The sequence below is a fragment of the Parambassis ranga genome, chromosome 4 (assembly GCF_900634625.1).
Source record: "Parambassis ranga chromosome 4, fParRan2.1, whole genome shotgun sequence".
NCBI classification, from domain to species: Eukaryota; Metazoa; Chordata; class Actinopteri; family Ambassidae; genus Parambassis; species Parambassis ranga.
The window spans coordinates 12,363,135-12,385,205 of record NC_041025.1 but is presented as its reverse complement, the minus strand read 5'-3'; the positions used below and the strand labels follow the sequence as shown (position 1 = coordinate 12,385,205).

At 42.8% G+C, this 22,071-nt stretch overlaps 1 protein-coding gene across 1 annotated transcript; it reads right to left on the bottom strand.

The window, feature by feature from the left end:
* On the bottom strand, positions 1–22,010 carry qsox1 (quiescin Q6 sulfhydryl oxidase 1). Its single transcript, XM_028404420.1, has 13 exons — positions 21,519–22,010; positions 20,674–20,774; positions 19,686–19,734; positions 19,324–19,426; positions 18,105–18,195; positions 17,828–17,973; positions 15,032–15,166; positions 14,815–14,944; positions 9,076–9,198; positions 7,317–7,455; positions 6,068–6,244; positions 1,699–1,860; positions 1–1,577 (listed from the first exon to the last, which is right to left on the bottom strand). Exons 1-13 carry the CDS (start codon positions 21,808–21,810, stop codon positions 751–753), a joined length of 2,475 nt encoding a protein of 824 aa, XP_028260221.1. The 5' UTR covers positions 21,811–22,010; the 3' UTR covers positions 1–750.
* Between the last annotated feature and the right edge of the window lie 61 nt (positions 22,011–22,071).

Here is a 22,071-nt window from a genome sequence, read left to right as displayed (position 1 = left end):
ACACACATTTTGAGATCACCAGTAGATTGTGGAAACAAGCCTAAAAAACAAATCCTGCTAAAACCAGTGTGAACATCTTCATCGCCTCACAACAGCTCATTGTGTGGACTCAGCAGTGTGATGTAATATTCACAGACGGTGTGTAAAAGCTCAGTGTAATGTTGACCAAACATGAGGGCGGATGTCTGGTGAGACCAGTCCACAGTATTCAAAAACACGATGCAACCACTTAAGAGCACAAAAATCCTTTAGAGTTAATAAACATTTAGTGATTAACTGGGGGAAGTTTAACACAACACTTTGCATTAACTGATTGAAATATTCTACATGCAAATATATAAAAATTGTCATAATACACAGGGATGTAGTCTCTTAGACGTCTATTTGATCAAAAAAATGAATAAAGCAATAAAAAATAATCACTTAAAAATGAGAGAAACCCTTTTAGCTCACACTGGGTTTGATTTAATCCGTCAGTGGTCAAACAGAATCAAAATTATTATCCTCTATTAAACAAAATATACATCTACAGTATACGGACACATTTTCCACAGTTAAGGCGCAGCCTGAAACGTTTGGGGGGGGGGGGCGAAGCTTCAGATTTTAAAACTAATCTGCTATTTTTCCCTTCTCTTCCTCTCCAGTTAGACCCAAACACTTTGAAAATGTCCTACTTTGGCTTGTAGGTTAGGACTGCAGTCCCTAATCTTCCCTTTTTAGCATCCCCAAACATGGACCTAATGATGGTGCTCAGGGAAAGGCTGTTTTAGCCCGTCGTAGCCTGAGGCGGTTTTTAAAGAAGAGGTACATGGCGAGGAGACACATGGTGGACATGAAGTAAAGAATGACGCACAGGCTGATGTCCAATTTTGAGAAGCCGATGCTCAGCACAGACATCCAGCGTTTCTTTTGGCTCAGCTCGGCCTCCCCTCCAAAGTACTGGCCTGTCAGATCTCGCTTCTGCAGCTGCTTCCTCTGCTGCCCCACATCCAGCTCAAAGTCTGCTTCCATCGGCTGCAGGCCCACCATCCCAACCCCTGCGTCCAGCTCCATGCCGAGTCCAAACATGGGCCCGTTCTCCTGCTCCTTCTCCCGCTGCAGGGTGCGCCGTTTGACCCGGCTGGAGGCAGCCACCCGCAGGGCCTTGGCCTTGTAGTGCTGGTTGACAAATGAGTCCAGATCCACAATGTCCTCCCGCATCTCTCGCATCCTCATTCCCACAATGCTCGGCTTCCTGTGGACCTGCCACTGGCCACGGACCCCCTCCACTGTGTGCTTGGTCCAGCGTGCTGGTTCAGATGGTTTGGCCTTGAAGGCCTGCATCTCATCCGGTGCTGCTGCTGCTGGTGCTTCCTCCCCACCTTCCTCTTCTTCATCTGCCCCCGCTTCGTCCTGTGGCCCCTCTTCCTCCTCCTCCTCCTCTTCTTCTTGCACTGTTGGTTGTGTTGTTGAAGTTTGTATTACGTCCAGGGCCTCCCTGGCTTTCCTTTCTACAGGTTTCTGCGCTAAAGCGAGCTGCTGATTGGCATGTTTCTCCCGCTGTTTTTCTAGAACCTGGGTTTCATTATCAAGATAATCTGACAGGAAGGAGACACAAACACTAATTTTACAATCACATCCAATAACATTGATATTTTTCTGATCATCTTGAGTTTAATAAGAAACCTTATTTCAGGTCAGAAATACTGTTATTTTTACCTGTCAGGATGCTGCTGGAAGAGAAGTGGGACATGAGGAAGGGAAGAACCTGCGGCATGTTCCACCTGTGCTCCCCGTTGTCCTTCACTGTGTGGCAGGCAGGGCACATTTCTGGTGAAGGCCACTGGATCTTTGGGAAGAGGGGGTCCTCACTCAATGCACCTGCAAGAAACGGTGAAATGTCATAGTTGGATGAGAAAAAGAAAAGATATTCAGTGCAGTCATTTCCTATATGTCTTTATAACCTAATGCAGCTTTATTATTAGAGCCATAAACTTCTATGGATAAAAATACTGAGTGAAACAATTCTTTGATTTTGATTTAATTGTTTCTTGAATTATATATGATGTTCCTCAATTAACAAGATCATGTTTAAGTAGAGAGTCACACCTTGTTAGACTATGGATTTAAAAAAAAACATTAAAAATTCATTAAAATAAATGGCACATTATTTTGAGCAACAAAAATATTTCTGATTGACAAACATCACTTTGTGTCTTGTCTGAAATGTCCTTTGGTAGTTTAACTAAAGTACATCACTGGCCCTGGAAGATAACACAAAGGCTCGGACAGAACGTGGAAGCTTCCAGTCAGTTGCTTCATTTATTGTTGTTTCTTTTCTTCTCCTGGTTGAGGCACTGGCTGGAGGGTGTGAGTGCTGCGAGTGTGAGAACTGGATGCAATCTGTGCTGAACCCATTTGATCTTGTCACAGTGCTCGTAAAAACTAAGTGCCTATATGCATATGTGTACGTATGCGTTTAAGCGTGTATATGTAAATCATCTGTCTGTGTTTGTGTGCATGTAATCTATGGATTGATATTTTGGTGTGTGCTTGTGTGTGTGTGTTCATATGACAGGGTCTAACAATGATCAATGGGCTTCTGGGATGTCCCAGCGGGAGGGATGGTGAGATAATAGATATGGCCAAAGTGGACAGCTTCCCCACTCTCACACATCAAAACACACACACACACACACACAATCCCTGTTTTGAGGCAGCAGTCCTCGGTGCTCTGAACCACCTGTCTTGTCTCTTTACACCCCTTTGAAAGCAAAGTCCAATCTCCAAAGTGAACATAAGACCAAAAGAAACCTCAGAGGGGAGCTGCCCTCCTAATGAATTAGAAACTTTCTCCTTTAACATGTTTTCTTTCATGTAGCCACTGCCCACTAATACTCTTCATCAGACACACACACAGCACATGGTGTGTTGTCACCAACAGGCCATTGTGTGTATGTGTTTGTGAAAAAAAAGAGAAAAAAGAAGCAGAGCAGCAGCAGGTCTGTCACTTTACAACGCTGTCAATTTACATCCTCCACCACCTCCACCCCCTTCACCACTCAAGATTAATCTCAGTCATATGCATGTGTGTGTTTGCACTCTGCATACGGTACTTTACATAAAGGATACATCAATTTTACGGTGTCCTGGATGGGCGGCTGCCTGTGTGTGTGTTTGTGTTTGTGCATCTCCTTCCTTATTCTAATCAGCTTGCCACGTTTGCGGCCAGGGTGACTTTAGCCATACCAGCCATATTGAGATTGCCACAATGGCCTGTCACTGGGATGTCATCACCGCCTGGCATACATATTCATCAGGTATAAATATGTATTGTCCAGCACGTCAAAGTAGCTACCTCAGCACTTATTCCGTAAGTGAGGATCAAATAGCATCACACACAGCACCGAGCTATCAAAACTGTGAGAGAAGGCAGCTGACGCCTGAGATTTTAGATTCCAGACAAGATTGAATTTAGTTTGTTTATATTGCCACAGAATTAGTGACAGATCGGTAATACAGCACAATATTTCGTCCACTTAATCATTAAAATGTTTCTGTAGCAAAAACTGTCAAATAAAATTAGCTTTTCAACTTCTTTTTTTCATTTTTCATTTTTGATCAGAACGTTTCTGATTTTACAGATTTGAAGCATGTTACTTCATATTTTTCTCTAACTGAGTGAGGGTAGAAACATCTCAAATTTTTGTAGGCAACACATTTCTGTCTGTTTCTGTTTCTGTTTTTAAATGCATTTAACATGACATCTGTCAGCATTGTTTCTGCAAACAGAGACTACATAATGGAGCTCTCACTTGTATATAAAAGGTTAAATAAGTTAAATGCATATTGTTTAACTATACTTCCTTACTGTAGTTGTGCCATCCTGTATATTTGTGCTTTGCATTGAGTTTACTGGGAGAGGCTGGAAAATTCCTTGTGTCAGTGTCAGTGTATCTCCAGAATAAATCAGATCTCAACAGCAATGACTGGAAGCTGACTGTTAGTTCTAAAGAAGAGAGTTTTAATTTGATTGTGTTATATTTACAAATACATTTTTGATAGCATATTAATATTTCAAATACATATACTCCAGTGCCTCTTAAGGTCTCACTTTTGGTTCTCATTTATGTGGTAATGCAGCTTAACACTGGTCGCCATCCACAATGCAACTGGCAAAATAAGCAAAAGAAAATGCAGTAACTGGCTGGCTACTAGCCCAAAAAGTGTTATAAAAATGTTTTATAATACAAAAAGGTCTTAGTTGTATTGTTAAAATTAAGTTATCATGTTGTTGGACTTGACAGCATTTTTTGCTCTTGTGGTTATTTGGCAGCATCTAAGAAGAGAAAGAGGTTCCAGCCAGCCAACCCTGTTTAAGATAAACACACAATAAACTGTCTAGTGACAAACCTTAGTGTGTATCAGCATCGACAGTGAACCATTTAATGACAACATATGATGCTTGTGAGGAGGGCAGCACCTGAAGCAGACTCCTGAAGGCTGAAGCAGTGCTGTTCTGTCTGCAGAAATGTGAATCAGTCTCAGCTGTTGACAAGCAGCAACAGGACTGAGCTGCCACCAGTCTTAATTTAGCCGGTGCAGGGAGGCCTAGGGCCCTAGGGCCTCTTTGTTGCCAGCTAAATTAATTGTTGGGCTGCTTTACAAATAGCTGCTCTTTCATGCATGGCTGCTTCTGAAAAGAGGGGTGGGGAGGCTTGCTAAAGAGCTCCACTTTAGGCAAAGAGGAGAGGAGGGGTTGAGTGGATAAAGGGATGGAGCGTGCTTTCCTCAGGGAGACGCCGCCGTTCATTGCAACAAACACAGCCAAAGCTCTCTCTGCCTCTGATTCACCCGACTTATCCCCTGTGGACCCCAAGTCACCCTCCACTATGAGTAACGCCCCCTGCCACACGCCACAACTTGACCCGAGCTGGAAAGGAAGAGAGGATGTGCGTGTGTGGAAGGGAGGGGGGAGAGTAAAGCAGGGGAAGCGTGCGTGGCTTGTGTCAGGGTGTTTGCCACCTGCTGTCACACAATACCTTGGGAATTGTGTGTGTAGGCAAAGAGGGCTGGCTCCTGAGGGACCTATCCTGTGAGGATGCCGCACTATTACTTGTCAAGCGGAGGATATGAGCCTCAGGGGAGGGTGAGCAGAAAGACGGCCACGGGGATAGAGGAAGAGAGGGAAGACGGATGGATGGATGGAGAGGGGGGAGGCTGGGTAGTGTTTAAGTGTCTGGGGAGCAGACACATGCAGGGAGCGGGTGTCCGTCTGGCCCCTGCTGTTCAGGACACAAGCTGTCCCTCCGATAGAAGAAGGGGCCATCAACAAAACACAAACAAAAGATAGTGATTTAACAAAGTAGGCTGTTAATGATGACAGGTCAGTGCCTAACAAAATGATATGAACACAAAAGGAGGGAGGAGAGGCACTCAGGAGCTGTTTAGCACTGAAGAAGTCTAATATGCTGACAGAGCATCAGCATCAGAGCAAGTGGAAACTCAGAGATAAAACAAAAAAAGTGTGAAGATGTGTTTAGGCATGTTGGGTGGTTAAGTAGAATGTAAAAGGATGATTTGGATGAAAAATCTTGAGCAGAATTTGAGGAGGAGAAGGAATAAATGCTTAACCAAAACATCAAAGGGGATGAAGTATGGAAGAAAATCACAGCGTGTGAAGGATGGAAGAGGGAGTCTTCAGGAGAAAATGGGTGAGGAAGAGGCAAATGATACTTGGAGGGCTAAGACGGGGTGACAGCTGGTGTCTGTTCTGAGGATCCGTCCATTGTCCCCGCACCCTCTTTTAGTCGTATTACAAAGACTAAGTGATCATGAGAGGAAGCTGGAATACCCCCCCCCCCCAGAAAAGCTGCAGGAATTACTCATTGGAATTGGTCTGGGTGGGTGGAAACGGAGGCAAAGACAAGTATGTGACAGGAAAAGTGGGAGGGACACAGGATGTAAATGGATTAGTGACCTTAAGTGTTTAACTTCGACTTTTTGTTTCCAAAAATGTAAAAGCACTGGTTTATAATCTCCCAGAATCCAGGTAAATGTCGCTTCAGGTGGTGGTTCTGACTCTTACCTGCTAGTCTGTTGTTGACGCGGTTGTGTCTGGACCATAGCCACAGGACGGCTGAGGACAGTGTGTCCACCTCCGCCACACTCTCTCTGGCCATGTTCTCAAAGTGCTCAGCACACGCTCTGCATCCAAAGAAGTTGTGAACATAGCTTCTCATTGCTCCAAGAACCTCCCGAGGAGCTGGAGAAGAACATGTATGTCAGCCAGTGTATGTCAGTAAATGTGAACATATTATCCCTCTACATATTTCACATCAACTCAGACCTCGTTATCAGGATGCATTGACCATATCTACCAATCTACCATAAACCTGAGCTCCTGCCTGAGATCCTGCCTTCAGCAGACAGTGGATTCCCACGGTTCTGTGGGCCCCGAGTCACACAGAGCAGGGTTAACCCCATATTGAGATGAATAATCTGTGAGAATGGGATAACCCAATCTGGAGATTAAATGCTGTTAACGCTCTGTGTGAATACTAGCCATGCTGTTGTCCCAGGATATCAACAGTCCACAAACATATTTTCCATGGGGCGTTTGCTTTTGTTCTCAGATTAGCAGGACCTTCAGATGAACTGTGCAGCAGGTGTGAGGATGATGTTTATGAAAAATAATGACGTGCCTGCATTAAACTGTATTCACATCTTTAACTCAGTGGGTATATCAGTGTAGATATAAATAAGTTCTGTTTATCTTGTGGTCAAGACTGTGCAGCGTGTGTGTGTCTGTGAGCACACCCATTAAGCTGGTGGCCTGTGGGGGGCCAGATGGACACCCCTTTTTGGCTGGTGCATCTGCAGGTCACATGATGGTCCGTAAACCTCGGGATTAACCTCCGTGTGTACGTGAATGTGTGTGTGTTAAAGGGAGATTAAAGTCCGTGCCAGGAGCAGTTCTTCTGGTCATCTGCCTGTTTTATTAACCACTCACATTCCACTAATCTAACCTAATCCCCTTTCACACAGTCACAATTAGGCTCAATTTTTGCTACAGTTGAAAAATATAGAATTCAAATCAACATCTTCAAAACCTGACAGAACTTTAGAAAATTATGTGTAAGCCTGTCATATGTGTATGTGTGTGTGTGTCTCTGTGTTAAGGTAGGTCAGTGTAAAAAAAACACACACACAGTCCAGGCATTCCTCACTTAATTTGTTTACAAAGCCTTACAAAGCCCTCGACCTCAGTCCTTGTCTGACTCCCTGAACTCTCAATGGCCCTTTCATTCATAGAAATACAAACTGTGTGTGTGTACCTGAGCTGCCACCACTGTTGGCCTGAACAGTGAGAGCATGGAAGACAGTCCACACCCCACAGGGATAACGTCTGAGGTGGGGCTGTGAACCCTGGCAGCCCACCCACCTCACCCCTTCAGGCAATGCAGCGTCTGGAATCTGAAAAAAGGGGAGAAAGAAACAAAGATGCTGGTTATCTATGTTTTACTGTCATCTAATGTGACAAAAATATGAAAAAAATATAGCCTGTAAAGTCTAAGTAGCCTATTTGTTAGAGAGCAGTAACACATCCATGCAAGAACTGCAGAGCCAAACCAATAGCTGTTTGAGGGGCGAAGCCAGCGCTGTGAGAATAAGCCGCAGAAGACGTTGATGCTACGTTACACCAACATGGCCGATGAAAGACCACATCGGCTTTGTTGTTGGTAAAGGAGCAAAGGTCTTCATCCTCACAAATGAAATGTATGAAGATAACACCTCTGGCTGTGGTGCAAAGGAATAAAAAAATAAAGTTTCACCACAATATAATGAGTTTAACTACTCTGCACACTGACTGGAAAACAAGTCATCTGGGCAAGAAGCAAATCTGCAGATGCAAACAGCTCCCAACAAAAGCATGATTTAACTCTGAGTAATATGTGCTAATAATAATTCCTAGCTAATGTATTACAAAAATGAAACTACATCATTTAATTAATTAAGTTTAGTAGAATTGAAAAGGAGGCCGTGGGCTCCTAGCCGTGTTAAAAGATGCTCAGTTGTGGTCTTTTTATTGATTTTATTCAGACCAGGAAACATGCAGAATATCTGCAGATTTGTCCTTCACATGAGACAAAATTCCAAAGCCCCTCTAAAAGGTAAAAATGTCCCGCTATCGTCTCCTAATCTGTTCAACTTAATGAAAGCTGTTCCACATAGTTTTCCTGATCAATGAGAAGTCAATTTCAGGTTAATAGCTCAGCCCTCCACTAATGAACAGAAGCCATCCTGATCTCTAACCACCAGCCGCAGTTGAATCCAACAACATATTTTCTCTGACATAAAGTCATTTCACTCGCCGCACTGCTTCGCAGTTGCTGCTCTGATTGACAGGGTTACTCACATGTCAATAGTAAAGATTTGGAGTGTGTATTTGTGTGTGTGTGTGTGAGAGTCCATTTCCTCTGAGGCGGAGTCTGTTCATACCTTCCCATTGATTCATTGATCCATTGATTTTCTTGCTAAAAGCTAATGATGTAAGTAAGTGACTCTTTCAATTTGCGAGGGGCCGCACACTGGAGGCATGCAGGCTTCATTCCAAAGACAACAGCACATAGATCCTCCGCTGTATGTGCTGGCACTGACACAAGGGCAGAGTACGCCCTGAAATATCTGCATGTTTACCTTTAGATAGACGCATATATTCCTCAACTCGTGCTGGGTGGATGTTAGATATTCACATTCAAGTTAGTATTTTGATACATTTCTTAGACAGACCAGGCTTTACTGCGTTAGTTCTGAGGTGGTTTTAAAACTGATTAAGTGTCCAGACTGACAGGTCACCTTGAAGCTCAGAGAAGTGATGAGGCCGCTCGCAGACAAACATCCTCACATCAGTCTGGGTGCATTTTGTGATGACCTGCCCTCTGTTCTCCCTACAGCTGTTTATCTGCCTGCTACTCTTGGTTTGTCTCTCTTACTTTCCTGCCTCCTGTTTGTGAGCTCAATTTGCATCCATGCAGTTTCCTAACATGCTAATGATTCCACAGACAAAATAAGCATGCCTCTATTTTCTCTTACCTGTGCTTTGTTATCCAATATGTCTCTAAATGCCTCATAGGAAATCTGATCTGCAGTCTGCTTCTGCAACCAGGAGTCTGCATACCTCAACAAGTTCATCACCACAGGACGGCCTGGAAAATACTGCAGACAAGAAAGACACAGGTGTTTATTACAGTGAAACAAAACGAGAACAGACAACTAGAATATATCCACAATATTTCACCTCAGTGTTAGAGATATCAGCTGTAAGGATTTCTGTCTACTCTTCAATATAATATAACTGGAAGGCCCAAAAAGTGCCAAAACATACACCAACTCAAACAGTGGCAAGTATAAGCCAAATCTTTTTGTTTATAACTTCCACCCTAACACTGGATTATGTGTTACCAGCACATTCCCAGCAGTGTGCAAACGGCTTATATGCTGCACAATGTGGTGGTTTGACTGTTTTCCTTCTCAGCACCTTTAAAAGAATGTTAGTAAATGTGACAACAGCCGAACTTAAGCCTCTTCCTTCATTAGGATCCATATCCTAAGCCACTAACAACCACTTAGGCTCTGGCTTTCTCCTGTTGTGTATCTACTCCTTGTCACACTAGCATCACCGTGGCAACCACCACAGCTGTGAGGAAACATGATACTGTAACTAGCAACGTGGGTACACGAAGAGAAAGAGGAAATCCAGCTGATGCCTGTCTGAGGCTGATGTGATGACAGACTGAAGACAGGCACAGACAAAGGTTTCTTTACACGGGGTGCAGACAAGAAAAACAGCTGAGTGTCAGACAGAGAAGACTGCTTTCATACATTTCAGCTAAATGTGCCTCCTTTTCTTACAGTAAGCCTGTCTGTGCAGTGTTAATAGTCCTGTTTCTCAGAAACAGACACAGCAGGGGGATCAAGCCTTTTTTCCAAAACAGATAAACAGACTCCATCCTCAACAGAATAAAATAAAAAAGAAGAAAAACTCACAACACATAATGCAGGACGAAGAGAGAACACAGCTCTAGTGTCATCTAACGTGGACAGTGGACGTTTATCAGTCATGTGTCCTCCACCATCTGTTCCTACATTTGCACAAACATACGCATTACAGCCCTCTATTCATCAAACTCGAACCTGATCTCCATGTTACACTTCAGGTTCAGGTTCAGGTCTATTAACTTAAGCTTCTTCTCTCTAAATATTTTAAAGAACACATTCAACTTCAATTAAACAATATCCCCATTTATATTTGTACTACATACTTCTCAGGAGGCGTGATGCTGTCATCATCATCATCATCATCATCAAATAATCTACATCTAAATCACCAAAGGCTTAGTGCCTCTTGTCTCTTCGTAATAACGCTTATTCACATCTCTCTGATGTTTTCCAGGTTAAGAAGAGGTGTTTAGGTGTTCAGACTGTATAATAAACACTTCTGATAGGTGCCACCACAGTGTACAATAAATTATTTATTTAGTTTTTGCTGCACTATGTACAGGTTTCTTACAGACCACTTCTACCTTCTACCTCCACTCACCTGTGCAATAACTGTTAATATGTATACTGTTTTTTGATTCTATTCTATTCTATATTTTATTGGCAGTCTATTTTATCATGTATATATCTTTCTTAACTTATCCTTTGCCGTCTGTATCTGCTGTTGCAAAAATTCAATTTCCCCATTGTGGGACTAATAAAGGTTTCTTAATCTTAATCTTAATCTTTATGTTGACATTATTTTTGTTTATTTGTCCACAGCTCTCCTCTACATGATCTCCTGTTTATGGCTCATGTCTTTCACTGATATTTTCCAATGAGCCTCCCCTGAAACAACCTTTAGCCTCCGTGGGACTGAAGCTGAGATGTTAAGAGCACACAAAGGCCTGTGATGTCTGCTGCTCACTGGTGGCAGAGTGATCTAATAGGTTTAGGTGTGGATCTGAGGTCTGAATGCCAAGCAGTCAGAAAAGCTCATTAAACAGCCATATGAATTTAACCAAAGGAGAAAACGCAGGTGTTTTCCACTAATGGGCTTAAAGTTAGCATCACCAAGCAACGTTATTCATGACCGCTCTGTGCCTGATAAATGCTAAAAAAAAAAACCCACACATTAGCCTTCACTTTGTTCTTGTTGATCTTTGCCTTAACCTGATGCTGCACAGTCCCAGTCAGTCAACCCTTTGTGGTAATAGCTGCTTTAAAATAAAGCTGCTGAGGTCAGGAAAGTGATCAAAGTGATTCCAGATACAAGTTACAACAGTAAGGCACTATCAGAGGAACTAATTTAGACTTTGAAACAGAAAAATGTTTTTTGTTTTTTTTTTTACATTCAATAAATAAGATACTTCTATAAGTATCTACAACAACCATCACAGTCACCACCCAACTTTAAGTGAACAAGTATTTTAACAAAATAGCAGATATTCAGCTGACAGGACCATTAAAGTGATTCATTAGCAGACAGAATTCTGTATGAGGGATCCCTACTAATTATTGATTTTCTCCTGCTATGACTTTTATCATCTCTACATGTCTCTGCTTCAGTTATCTGGAGAAAACCTGCACCAACACAGACTCACACACTTCTCCTCCTTTAACCCAGCACCCCTCATATGCCCCCCATCCCAACTTGGACCATGACAATCCCATTCACCCTGGCAATATGTCATCCTTGATCCGATTAGTATCAGGCAGCACTCAAGAAACCACAAGCTCCTTGTGGTGATGGTCCTGAATGGGGGGCGGGCATCTGTTGGCTGCTACAGGGCAGGCCAGGCTGGGACAAGACAGGGGTGAAGCCCCTCACTTATAATCCAACTTCAATCCACACGGTCAGGCATAGGGGGGCACCGCAGACACGTGCAAGACAGAAACCAGCAAACAGCGGCTTTATCTTTACAAATATACACACAGGAAGCTACTATTTAAAACTCACTCTGCTGAAGAAATCAGCTTAATTATATGGAATCACTTATGTGGATATTACATCCCAAGCCTTGGCGTGAGAAGGCTGAGGATTGTGCTCCTTTAGGCCAAAACCACCCCCTTTTAATTCTTTGTTTCATTCCCCTGCCCCTTTGTCCCCTCCAGGCTGAAGGGCTTCTTTCAAGAAAAGCAGGATAGAGGTGTAATCCTTAAAAACCTCGCTGTAATGCTCTCATGCTTCCCAAGATCCACTTTTTTAATCCTCATATACATGTAGAGGAATCATAAATCCGGCTTCAGCCTGACAAGACAGTTAATCTAGTAATATTATGATCGGGAGTTTAAAAAAAAAAAAAAAAAAAAACAGAAGAAGAAAAAAAAAATGTTACATGTTTACATGTAAGGGCGGAGACACATGAAGAGACACAACAATGGGATGATTACACAGGAACAAAATACTCATGAAATTAAAGAGTCTTGAAGAGAGCAGGGTGCAATTTTTGAGGATGTCGTTAAAAGATGTCAACATGAAAGGGATGAAAGAATATTAATGTTCAGACTCCTTAAGACGCACACAACAAACATCAGCTGACATGATTACTTAGAATTCAAAATCAAATTTACACACAAGTCATGTTCAAGCAAAAAATATGCACATTTTTTCAGTCTGATTGTGAACTGAACTTCTTTAGGAGAGTTTTCAGACCTCCTGTTATCCTTCTATTCCGTACATATTTCTATATTGAAGCAAACACCTGCATCATAAACAGCTGTATCCTAATGATTATTGTGATTTTTGTGGACCTGATATTTGTTTGAATAAATATTCAAATATAAATATTTATAGCCAGTATTACAAACATTATGCTAAACATATTCATTACAAATCACTGGGATATAAACATAATAATTTTATTATTATTATGAATTCATAATAATTAATAATAAAATCATCTAAAATCACTGGACTTCCACTCAGATTACTGAACACAGTGTGTGAGCAGAAGACACTGAGGACAGCACACAGGATCTTGCAGGACCACCTTACATGCTTTCTTCCCTAAGGTCGGTGGCTTCGCTGCCCCAGATGCAGAACAGCCTTCATTCCCAGAGCTGTTCTGCTCCTCAACTTCCCACCATCCCTGCCCCCTGCCCCTCTACATCCCTCCCACCGCCTGCTCATTCTGCTCATGACTGATCGATTTTGATTTGACTCTTGTCCTTTTTGATAAAGTAAAAATCACTAATCTTCTCCCATCTGCAACAAGCACAGCACTGCAACATGGGTACCACAGGAACTACTTCTGCCCTAGTGCACTTATTCACACAACCACAAGGGGGCATAAAGCTACGAAACACCAGTTGTTTCAATCACCACAAAATTCTTCCAATACTGTTATTTTCTGGTGGTATGTCTGTGGAGCCCATGCATGTAAATCCACTTTGTACTCATCCAATCAAAATTAAAAGATGACTCATGATTTGGTAATGTGACCCATGAGTGTGATGGTGACACTTAGGTCAAGTCATAGTCACTTTCACTATAATCTAATCACATGATTCACACAGTGAGTTCAGGTGTCACGTTTTCACAACCTGTGTTAGTGATTACGAGGAAAGTGAGGTCACTTTTATATGCTGCTTTAAAATCCAAACGTCCAAATAATTTTTACCCTCCTTCCAACCCTCTGCTTGTCATACATTACATGCTCCTAACAAGCTGGCTGACTGTGAGCATCCTGGCTCTTTGTGAAGGAGCTCCCAGTCAAATGTCAATGAGGACTGTCACAAGTGGCGGTCAGCTGTAACAATGACAGCGTCCTCAGACAGCCACACAAAGCCCTGAAGAGTGCCTGCTCCATTCTGCTGGGTGGGGGGGCAGGCTAAAAATACCACTGGGACCTGCCGCTATTGACTAAACAAACTGGAGCTAATGGGAGGCCACAGTGTGCTGGCCCACACACACACACACACACACAGTGATACAGACTTGTTCGCCATGACGCCTCCCTAGAGAGCGGGATATAATCAGAGAGATTGGTGGCAGACTAGGGCAGTGAAACAGCCTGGTGTGTAGCCAATCGGGACAAGGCTAGCAGGTCAGGCCTCATCATCACAACATGTTTGCCTGGCTGGCACACTTCACAGAGGACAGAGGGACTGAAAGTTATTGTTACACGTAAATACAGGATGAAATGAAAAGTGCAGATTTGCAGGATTTCAGTGAGAGTGGGGAGAACAGAACTGGAAATGGATGCTGGCATGGTCACCAGTATTTACAGAAATACTGGTGAGTAACCAGGATTTGAGCACAAAGAGAAAGAGAAGTGCATCCCGACAATGCTTACTAGTAATCAGGCTGCGTCTGTTTGCGGGCAGTGAGTGGGTGGGGGGCAGCCACGCTTCAATCCCCCTGAGACACAGCAGCAGCAAAGAGGGTCAACAATACCCACGAGAGTCTCTTGTTCTACTCAAAGGCATCCACTCCTGCTTTCACTGTTTGTTTGAGAGAGAGACTCTAAACAACAGTGTATATATAATCTATCCAATTTAGAATAATTTAATAAATGCTAACATAAGGAAACATAAGCTAAATGCTGCAACACAACTTAAATCTAGAGTTTGAGGTGCTGTTTAATAATTCTGCTGTCTCACTCTCCATCTGGTGGTGACCTGCTGCAACTGCACACTGTGGACTAAACAGAAACCTCTGAAGCTTCATGGAGCCTAAGTATGGTCATGAGATATGGCTGCACAGCTTGTTTTAAGAGAACATGAACACTTAATACAAAGACTCGACATTTGACCCACACTTATCACTCTGTGTGCAGCGTCTGCTCATACCTTTGCCAGGACAGAGATGTAATTCTTGAGAGAAGTCAGGGCGTCTCCTTTGATGACAGTATGAGCAGCCAGCTCCACACGCAGGGAATAGTGCAGCGTTGACTCCAAGTCTGCCATGTACACCCTGGACCTGGGCAAACAAATTTAAACACACATTCAAAGCAGAGTTAATGGCAGCAACCGAGAGAGATAACATTCTGTGTGTCTCGTTCCTTACTTGTTGAACTGCCTCCAGGGCTCGTCTGTGTTGTTAGTGAGAATATGTAAAGAGACCGGTGGAGGCTTCCCTGACCGCACCACCCCCGGCAGCCTCTGGAGGGCATAAGAGTAGAAGGTGCGAGCCTCAATGTTGCTGTGTGACAGAAGGTGAGAGAAAGTGTGACTGTGAGCCTTAGGTCCCCCAGATATATTGACGGTCAACTGAGCAAAGCCTGAATGTTGCAGGATGCAATGTCCTGTTTCTGAGTGATAGTGAACTACTGTTTGCCATCAAGTGCTTTTTTTAGAGACAATTGTGTTCGTAAAAGATGCACAAACAAAACTGAAATGAACTGAATTCCTACAAGTGGCAGGATGAACAGGTGTGTTTTGGTCTGCATGTTAATCAAAGAAAACCTCCAACTCTTTCAGGGGGAACCAGCATCCTACTTCACTTAATCCTGTGACTGAAAAAAAAACTCTAATCAGATTTCTATATGTGACAGCAACATATAAATGTTACATGGAACCCCCCCTCAGGGTCCACACACTTGAAGCCTGTATGTGCAGTATGGGCGAAAATCAGCTAGAAAGCCTCAGCCTTTATTCCAACCCTTTGTTTCAGCAGTCCACTGCCATAAAAATATTTTATGACTTGTATTTTCTTCTGGTCAGTTACACAGGAACACATTTTAAATAGCGAGCAGATGGTGCCAGAGTTGCACAGAACCGAGAGATATTGCTGATCATATAGCCATGTGATAACCCTGGAACCACAACCATTAATGTGCCCTCCACCTCCACCCCTCACTTCCTCCTCTCATTTGCTTTTTTCTTTTTTCTCCTTGTCACAAGAGAGAGAGAGGGAGGGAGTGAGAGAGAGAGAGTGAGGGGGAGAGGGGGAGAGAGAGAGAGAGAGAGAGAGAGAGAGAGAGAGCGAGAGCCTCATGAAACAGGGGCAGGATGGTAATAAGGAGGATGGATACTCTGGGCCAGCGCTCACTCACACCAGCCCGGGACTCAATTACACCTGCATGTCTGGTGGGAGTGTACAGATGTGGAGGGGAAGCCATTCATCCAGTGATCCCCAGGGCCAGCGGGCAGGCAGGCATCAGGGTGAGCTGAGAGAGAATGCATTCGCCTGGGACCAGCACACATTACATGCATGACGGATGTGCATGCTCCCACACACACAGACACACACACACACAGGCACGCTCTGCTCTCCCAGGATCAATCAGACATTCAGTGATGATGGGAGGCCATCTGTCGCCGCGTGCGGCTGGGGCTTGTTTGGCAGGTGAAGCCAGAAAAGCAATGGCATTGTTTTCATGCAAGAAATTAAAAAACCTCCCTTCTGTACAGTGATGGAGATGAGGGGGGTTGGAAGGGGAGAGATGGAGGGTGAATAAATAAATCAGCAATAAATCATTTCCTTTTTGCATTTGTCAACTAAAAAGAGTCCTCTTTGCATGCCAAGTTATTGAAACAGCCAAACAAAGAGGCAGAAACAGCAGATGAATTTGCTGGGTGAGGAATGATCAGCGCCGCTTTATGATAGTGAATAATGGGTGCGATTTTGATGCTCTGATCCCATTAAGAGGCCAGATGTTTAAAAGTATTCTCATGAATAGGGTTCAGATAATGAGCACGCGGCGGGGCCTGTTCGAGGGAAGCAAAGGCGTTGCATGCGAACAATGGAAACAGAAACAGAATAAACTTGATACTTGTGTAACTCAGGTCAAGATAAACTTTAAAGATGTTAGCAATGAATACAAAAACCAGCTGAATGTCACCGGCGATGAAGGATTTCAAACCTCTGTCCGATAACAGATGTCTCCTTGTTGGAATTTGGAATTTTCCAGTTTTGATAACAAGGAACCATTGTGTCATCCCTTTAAATGGACAAACAGGACCCACATTGTTTTCCCTGTAACTGTCCAGCACACCCGGCATAACACCAGACTCTTTCTTCGATCTTTGCTCGTGCTTGTTACGGTTACCTATAACAATCTGTTTGTTTCCTGTTATTTTGAATGGAGACACAGAACTGCAAACATGGACTGCAGGTGGCCAATAAAGCCAAAAAGTGATGACTTCATTCTTTTGCGTATCCCTCACTCACAGTATTGTAATAAAAAAGAACCAAGAGACAAATCACATGTTTGAACAAGGCTCATGCCACAGTGTCTTTTGATGTTTATGAAATAATGTAAAAACTTCAAATATTTGATAATAAAACATGAAGAATGTCCAGAAAATGTTTTTCCCAATCTTTACACACACATGAATCCCTAGTAGAAAACTTATTTTAAGGAGTAGACTACTAGTAGATATACTAAAAGTCATCATTTTCAGGGATCAGGATATTTTTTTTTCATGTCTTATACAGAAATATGTCTTAAAGCTTAAATATACAGTATACACATATTGTTTTTCGTATTATTGATAAAAAAAAGGGGGAAAAGTATGCACATAAGTAATGGCTGACATATATCCATGGTGCCAGATGATTCATTGGAGAGAAGTGTGTTAATGCACCTCAGTGCAGGCTGTCTCTCGTGTCATATTCTGCAGTTTATAAGTGTGTGTCAGCCCTCAGGTTAACCAACCAGTCAGTCAAATGTTGTCACAACCTATGGTTAAACAGCCCCAAGCAGTCAGCAACTCTATCTGAATGTTTGTACAAGCAAATGTTTATGAAGTGATATTATCATCATCTGGGACACCAGAGAGAGAGAAGAGAGAGAGAGAAGTATTGAATATTATCTAGTGATAATAATGTGATGATAATAGAGACAGGGGAGGTACTCACACTCTGAGTCTGGTGAAGTTCCCTCCAGGATAGTACAGGTAGCAGGATGGAAACTCTGTCACTCCCAGTTTGGTCACCAGACTTTCCTCCGTGTTTAGGACTCTGCGCACAGCAATGTTCTCAAACTGTAACAAGTCCAGGGTCACCTGATGTACACAGCACATAAAGAAAGGAAATGATGTATTCATTTATTTCTGTTGTCCAGACAACAGAAGAATAACAGGTAACAGAGAGAAAGACACACACAGCACAGGTGGAGGGACACGTTAGCTGTTACCTCTCGGCCAATGTAGGATGTGGCTTCTTCAAATATCAGAGCCAAGTGCTGAATATTATTGGTCTCAAAGAAATTGTCAATCTCTGCTTGGCTGAAAAGAGAAAAGCAGACAAAAACGGACAGATATTTGGTTAAAGAAACTCCAAACAAGCAAAAGAAGCAGAATCTACAATTCATATACAATTCATATATTAATCTACTACTTAATATATATAAACTTTAGTAAGAATTCCTTCCTCTTGTCTTGCTCTGACACACAAGTGAAATAGAAAGGTAGTACTTTAAATCTAAAAAAGGGAAGTAACCTCAACTTCCTGCTTCTTTTTCCTGTACAACCATCATAGTAATCTGTGCATATAAAGTGAGCAGTGCAGGGAGGCCTAGTAGTAACAGGGAGCCAGCATAAAGTCTCACTCCGACAGTACAGTTCAATAAAATAAACTGAAGCCTCACTGTGTTTTTCTTGTTGCTTTGTCAAAACAATTCATCCACAATAAATTAAACTGTATAAATTCCTGTAGCAGTCCGTGGGAATGAAATGATGCAACACTGGGAAAATGGTCCTGTAGCTGCTGATAAATAAACACTGCAGAGCCAAGTGACATGCAGTCCAGCACATAAAATACAGGTACAGTGTTATATTAAATTACAACAATGGTAACATTTACTGTTCCTCTATAGGTACATGTTCTTATTTTAGTTTGTCTATGACTTTTTTTTCTTCTTGTACAGAAGCCTGTGTGTCATATATGACTGCAATACTGAAAGTATTATATGTATATATATATTTATAAAGTATATTTTAGCAGTAAAGGAACAACAGGAAGAGAAAGTCTGTCAGCCACTCAGTGTTTCTCAAAGGAAGGATCCTTTCCTAGACTGCATTTCCAGGATCATTTATTAACACTTATTTTAAGTTAGACTGATGAAGTTAGCAGCCAAAGGTAGAAGATGTCAGTTTTAGAAATCCTAACATGTATTTTTTCCACTGTTCCCACTCACAGGGATTCACAGACAGTGCTGACTTGTGGCTTTTTTTAATCACCTGAAACAGAGCTGCTACACAAGATACTGTTTTCAAATATTCTGTATAATCACTTTGCAAATACAGTCTTTCAACCCCAGGCCACAAACTTATCAATCACCTCTAAACTCCATCCACTGATAGTTCATTGATTAAACAGTGATACCAAGACAGAGAACAGACTGATCAAAGTACCTGGTGGGCTCCAGTGGTGGGCAGGCGGGGGGCCACGGCTCAACGTGCGTTTCCAGTTTGTCGATGATTCTGTGCCGGAGACCTCGGACATTACGGGAAAAATCTGAAAGTGAGACAGAACTCCAGCTGGAGAATCATTTACTGAGACACATCCTGAGGAAAAATACAAACAACTCCAGGGGCAACTGAACTATTGGGTACGTGTGAAATAAACAGTGCACCGTGTAAACAGTCACATACTGGAGCCGCCCTTCACCTCTCAGAATGTATCTGACTGATAATGACGTGTGGAAACTGCACCAAGACAAGCGCAGCATGTTTTCTGAAGGTAAATAAACCTGCAGCAGTGCGTGCAGTCGTACCTTTAAAGGCCTGTCCTGTAGAATCAGCCTTGGAATAGGCATGGAAGAACTGCGAGGTAAAAGGAGAGAGCACATTAGACATCCCTCACATGAGCCCGAGAGAAGCAGAGCGAGGTTGTGTAATGTTGGGGGATTTGGGTGAGAGAAGGGGGGCATCCTTCCACTCTGCCCGCCTTGACCCCAAAATCCTCACTGGTTCAAATGAGTTGCAGATGTTCAAGTGCCACTGTAGGTTTCAAACAGAAGGAGCTCTTTGTTTCATGGCTTTCACTGAATTATTGAGAGAAGAAGCCTTCACACACACACACACTTCTGCTGACTAATGAGTTATGTTACAAATACAAATGCAGATGTTTGAAATGGGAGTATTTCTGGTGTGTGGCTGCTGACAATGCAAAAGTTAACTCTGCATCAAGCCGACCTGTCAGACTCACATTATTATTCATGACATCAGAAGTCATCTGCACTGAATATTACCCTGCACTGTTTTACTATATTGTAAGACGTAGTCAGAATGGTCGTTTTCACTTGGATGAGTAGTAGAGACAAAGTAGGCCAGGGTTTCCTGCTCACAAACGTTTTGTACAAGTTGTTCACTAAAATCAAGACAATGAATTTAAATGGGACAAAAAAATTAGAAATTGCCCAAAACATCGCTGAGTAGCAATGAGGTGTGTTTTAATGTTGAAGAAAGCAGCACCTGGGCTTTTTCTTTTCATTTTTAATCAGGCAGATGCATATTCCAGCTGAAGAAATGACATGTTTAAATTGCCTTTTTTTAAATTTACAACTGTAAAAAAACTAAACATTTTACAAGTATACCTGCACAGATTTTCAGATCCACATGATTAACTCAGCCATCTTTCCTTAAAACCCTTATTATGGAAAAAGGGGGATAATTTGACTTTAAATCTTATATTTTAGTGACTAAAGCCCTGCATGTTGCAGCTCCATGGGCCTGTGCACACAGCTCATATTGAACAGATACCTTGATGGTGGGATAGCCTCTGATTTTGTAGCCAGTACAAACCCTCCTGTTCTCCTCGGCAGCGCAGTCTATGGCCGCCAAGTTTACAGCCGGCTTCCACTCTGAAGAGACAGATAATCACAGTAAATATTTAGTGACCCGTCTACTGTGCAGTCTGCTGACACTGGGGGCTGTCCTGTGTTATCTTAGTGCCATTTGTGTCAATACAGGGGAGTCCGGTCAAGAAAAATACAAACACACTCCCCGTGTGAAACCAATGTGTGCACCACATTTCTCCTCAAGTCCTGTAATGTTTCCCTGTCTCTAAAGGCTGCACCAGGCCATTAGTTGTTATTGTCTCTGAGTTTATGTGTGTGTGTGTGTTTGTGTGTGTGAGAGAGAGAAACACAGGACTGAAATACTCTGTGACTGTGCAGACAGGCCCTCTGCCATCATCAGAAAATTTGGCCATAACTATCATTCTAATTATGTTTATCGTCATGGCTGTGTTGTATTTCTTTGGCCTCAGTGAAGAAGAGGATGTGATGGAGGATGAAAACACTTTCACTAGATCACATGCTCTAATTAACAGATGGGAACAGCTTGGAGCTCTCTCTCACTGTTTCCATGCAGATAAGACAGCCCAAATATATGAGGATGAATTATAGATTTGAATCCTTTATTTTAAAAAAATTATAAAAATATATATATAATTTTTAGATGTAAAAAAAGTGTAAATCTGAGCATTGTTTACAAACAGAGTAAAACAGCAGCAGCTTCTGAGTGATCACACAGGATAAAAGGTTAAACATTAACTGTCAGTGTACGCTGCTGCAGCCACATGAGCACAGCAGGTCCGCACCAACCTTTGATATCTCTGGCCAGGCTCACATACACCGGAGAGAAGGCGATGCAGTGTCCGCACCACGAAGCGTAAAACTCCACAACCATCGCAGCTGTGGAGTTCACCAAGATCGACTCCACATTCTCCGGAGTTAACAGGACGATCTGGTCCGACGCGGTGTACAGTCCGGCCTCCGCAGAGGACAAGAAAACGAGACACAAACACAACCAAACTGCCAACGTTACTCTCTTTCTTGGATAAATGTGTATTTCTTCAGTAAACCGAGACGTGGCACGGCCACAGCGCCGCGCCATCTTCCCCCTGCGAGCTGCTGCTGCTGCCGCCGCTAACAGTCGGAGCGCAGGCACTTTTCCAGCTCTCCTGTCACAAAACTTGACACAACTTTTTCTCCCTCTCCTAATTTTTTTTATGGCCAGCAGGCTTCCTGGACCATCCCCCCGCCCAGCGCGCACAGCCTGCCCCACAAACAGCGCTCACCGCAACTCATTGAAACGGAGTCTGATATGAAATGATGGCGATTTAAAGTGACGCGTCATGACTCTCATACAGGAAAT

Coding starts and splice junctions, on each gene's coding strand:
- qsox1 (XM_028404420.1), bottom strand. CDS start 21,810: ATGGCGCGGCGCTGTGGCCGTGCCACGTCTCGGTTTACTGAAGAAATA. Junction 14,945..15,031: donor CCCTGGAGGCAGTTCAACAA/GTAAGGAACGAG, acceptor TTGTTTGCCCAG/GTCCAGGGTGTACATGGCAG. Junction 6,245..7,316: donor CAACAGTGGTGGCAGCTCAG/GTACACACACAC, acceptor GTTCTTCTCCAG/CTCCTCGGGAGGTTCTTGGA.